The sequence below is a fragment of the Mesoplodon bidens genome, assembly GCF_964165515.1.
Source record: "Mesoplodon bidens genome assembly, chromosome: 10".
Lineage (NCBI taxonomy): Eukaryota > Metazoa > Chordata > Mammalia > Artiodactyla > Ziphiidae > Mesoplodon > Mesoplodon bidens.
The window spans coordinates 84,942,964-84,946,511 of NC_138172.1; the positions used below are offsets into that span (position 1 = coordinate 84,942,964).

General features: G+C 45.1%; 2 protein-coding genes across 2 annotated transcripts; one reads left to right on the forward strand and one right to left on the reverse strand.

Moving 5' to 3' along the window:
* Positions 1 to 555: 555 nt before the first annotated feature.
* Positions 556 to 1,205, forward strand: H1-6 (H1.6 linker histone, cluster member; the record flags this gene model as incomplete). The annotated part of the gene is made up of 1 exon (XM_081246245.1): positions 556 to 1,205. Exon 1 carries the CDS (start codon positions 570 to 572, stop codon positions 1,203 to 1,205), a length of 636 nt encoding a protein of 211 aa, XP_081102371.1. The 5' UTR covers positions 556 to 569.
* A 1,979-nt stretch (positions 1,206 to 3,184) lies between these two features.
* On the reverse strand, positions 3,185 to 3,548 carry LOC308623325 (histone H4). Its single transcript, XM_081245544.1, has one exon. The coding sequence runs from the start codon at positions 3,545 to 3,547 to the stop codon at positions 3,236 to 3,238; it is 312 nt and encodes a 103-aa protein (XP_081101670.1). The 5' UTR covers position 3,548; the 3' UTR covers positions 3,185 to 3,235.

The following is a 3,548-nucleotide window of genomic DNA, read 5'->3' on the forward strand; positions in this document are numbered from 1 at the left end:
GGTGTTATCCTGAAGTTTTTTGACAATTCTAAAAGCATCTTCCAACTCTGCAGTGAGACATCTAAGATATGTGTTACTTCCCTCATATACATAAATAATTTTCAATAAAAATCAGGGCGTGAATAATTTATTTTCTCCACCAACTGAAAGCCAACCATTTGGAAGACCACTTAGAAGAGAAGAGATAAGTCATTCGTTTAAAATTACTTTTATATTTACATGGAAAAGAGGAAGTTTTGTGCTTCTCTTTGAATTTTGTTGAAAATCGAGGGCTTTATTGAATAGTTTTGGCATTAGGGTCATTTTTCATTAAAAGGCGAAAAGGCATCTGAAATCTGTATCTCTATGGATTATTCGGCAGTGGAACCTGGGCGATTCCGTGCAGAGGGTATTTGAGGCATCCAACTTTTGGGAGTGAAACAAACACAAATGCTCCTTCCCCAAGGGGCGGGGGCGGTGCCTGAGCGACGCACCAATCACAGCGCGCCCTGCCCTATATAAGGCCCTGAGGCCGGTGCAGTAGTTTACTCCACTTGCTAGGTGATACCTATTGCTCTACTTCTAGTATAATGTCTGAGATGGTACCCGCCGCTCTAGCAGACCCTGTTCCACCATCCATGGAGAAATCACCCCCCCAAGAAAGGGGCAAGAAGCCAGTTGGTTTGATGGGTGGAAGTCGCAAGACCACAAGCGCCTCATTGTCCAAGTTGATTATCGAGGCCTTTTCCATTTCTCAAGAGAGAACTGGCATGTCTCTGGCAGCGCTGAAAAAGTCGCTAGCAGCCTTGGGCTATGATGTGGAGAAGAACAAGAGCCGCATCAAGCTGGCTCTCAAGAGCCTGGTTAGCAAAGGAATTCTGGTGCAGATCACGGGTACCGGTGCTTCCGGCTCTTTCAAGCTCAGCAAGGAGGTTGCTGCTGAACTAACCAAGGGAAAGGTCAAGAAGCCTGCTTCTACCAAAACGAAAAAGCGGGTCTTGGCCAGAGACTTCAGATCTCCACAGAAAGCTAAGACCAACAAAAGAGCAAAGACGCCGAGGACAGCAATGGCTGAGAAAGCTGGTACGAGTGGCAGAAAAGGTAAAGGCGCCAAGGGCAAACAACAACGGGAAAGTCCAGCGAAGGCTAGAGCAGGGGAGCCCAAGGCTCGGAATTCTAAACTGCCCCAGCAGACTAATCCTAGGAAAACAACCACCAAGAAGTAAAATTTCTGCAACGGCTAGTTTTCATGGAACCCAAAGGCTCTTTTAAGAGCCACTCAAATGATTTTAAGAGTGTGTGACATTGCGTTTTCAGAAGACTCCGGCAGAAAAGACTATTCGTCAACCTTATCGCTTGACAATAAGCAAGTTTGTGATGCGGTGATAGTGTCTTGTCAGACAAACGGTACAGACTCTGAAGAGCTTCGGATACTTAATGGTATGCTGACTGCCCAGTTCCAGAAAGTTAGGTTGTCCATCCTAATAAAAATAAGGCACATTCCTTGTATGTAAGTTCCTAAATGCTTAGAGAAGTGCTGGATTTTAAGTCGAGAGAGGAGAGATCAGCTCTGTGCCCAACCATACCTGACCATGTTTTTTACCTAATGCTACTCTAGGGTATGATTTAATGTGCTTTTCCATGTAAGATTTCTGAATTCAGTCTCCATGGACTTTACAGGGGTTAATATACAGAAACCAGGGACTCAGTTTGGATTAGTGAGAAGTTTACTTCTCGTTAAACAGATTTCTTTCCACTATGAGTGATTGGTTGCATAAATCACAGATGTTTCCGTTTTACATTTGCAAGAATATTGAAATGCCTTTCACCTTCCTTAGTTTGCAAGTAGTTACCAGATGACTTTATATATTAAGCACATACTGTTACATTAAAATTTGGTTTGATAATATAGTCTTAATATAATTGTTCTCTATTTATGAAGAGAATGATAGGCTTGTTCAGATTGTGCTACACAGGCTGGAAAATGTTAACTCTAAAACATGTGGAGATGTTGGAGGTTCAAATATTAGGGTGTGACCTTTAAATCACAAGCCTGCTTGTACTAGGAAACGCTTAGGGTCGGAGTTAAAGCATCTTTTCCGCTTTAAACAGTTTAGTTTGTTTTCACTTCGTTTGTAATTTAGCGTTCTTAAAGATCCTCGTAAATAAATTTATACTGTTAATCTTATTTTGGGCCTTGGTATTGGGGGCGACTTCGAACAAAGCCCATTGCAAAACTACGTAATTAATGCAGTCACACATACAAACATGTTCTATATCCTGTCTGAATTCATTTGTATAACCGGGCCACAGGGGAAAAAAATTAATTGTATCCTGTATGGAAAACGACTAAATACAATGGTTTCAATTTGTACAGAATCAGCCACAGCCCTGCTTTGCTTGGATAAAGTGGCCATTGTTTTCCTCTGAGGTTGGAGTTGGGATAGTGCAGGAAAATTCTTCACTGGCCGGACAAGGCAGTGAGCTACTTCTCTGTGTCCAGCAGTGGACTGACCCCAGACTATCATCGCAGAAAGGAGGAACAACTGGTTTCATCCCGCCCAGAGGCCAGCCGACCTCCCAGCACTACTCCAACCTGTGTAGAACCGGCTCGGCCACTCTGCGCCTTTGCTCCTCAGGCCCATTAGCGCCTGGATTGCATCGGATTAAAAAATTGACCAATGAAGGTTTTCCCTTAAGTTCCGGGTACCGGTATGAAGCCCCTTGTTTTGGCCAATAGGAAAACAGCCTTGTAACACCACCCTCCGCAATTTAACAGTGGTTTCTTCGCCACACTGAGAACCAGCCAATGAAAGCTTGTCCCCAAAGAGCCTTCATTTGCATAGCTGTGTGTTGTGTGGGCGATACTGTGAACTTTTGTGCCATGGATGCCGCCAGCCGTCCACTTAAGGACAGTTCTCAGAATATTTCCAGATGCACAAAATAGGCCCATTTCTCTCATGGGTCCAATCTTATATCACTTCGCGTTTCACCGTTTCTGAAGGCCTACTTTCTTCATAAAGACCCAAGTTTCTTAACACCTTAGTGAAGGGCAAGGCCCTAAGTATTTAGTTACATAACTGCAGTGTTAATGCAGCTTCCGACCATACTTCACATGTTAAATTAGCTGACATTTGGCTTTCACACACCTCCGCAACGTCCAACAGCCCTTCAGCGAGTTCGTGGGCGGCCCTGAAAAGGGCCTTTTTGGTTTTTTTTTAGAAAATGTCGAAGTCTGTCTCGGCCGATGCCGTGATCAACCACCGAAGCCGTAAAGGGTGCGGCCCTGGCGTTTGAGTGCGTAAACCACGTCCATGGCGGTGACAGTCTTCCGCTTGGCGTGCTCGGTGTAGGTAACAGCGTCCCGAATCACGTTCTCCAAAAACACTTTCAACACCCCGCGAGTCTCCTCGTAAATTAGCCCAGAAATGCGCTTGACACCACCACGGCGGGCCAGGCGACGAATAGCTGGTTTGGTGATGCCCTGGATGTTGTCCCGTAAGACCTTGCGGTGACGCTTAGCGCCGCCTTTGCCGAGGCCTTTACCACCCTTTCCACGACCAGACATG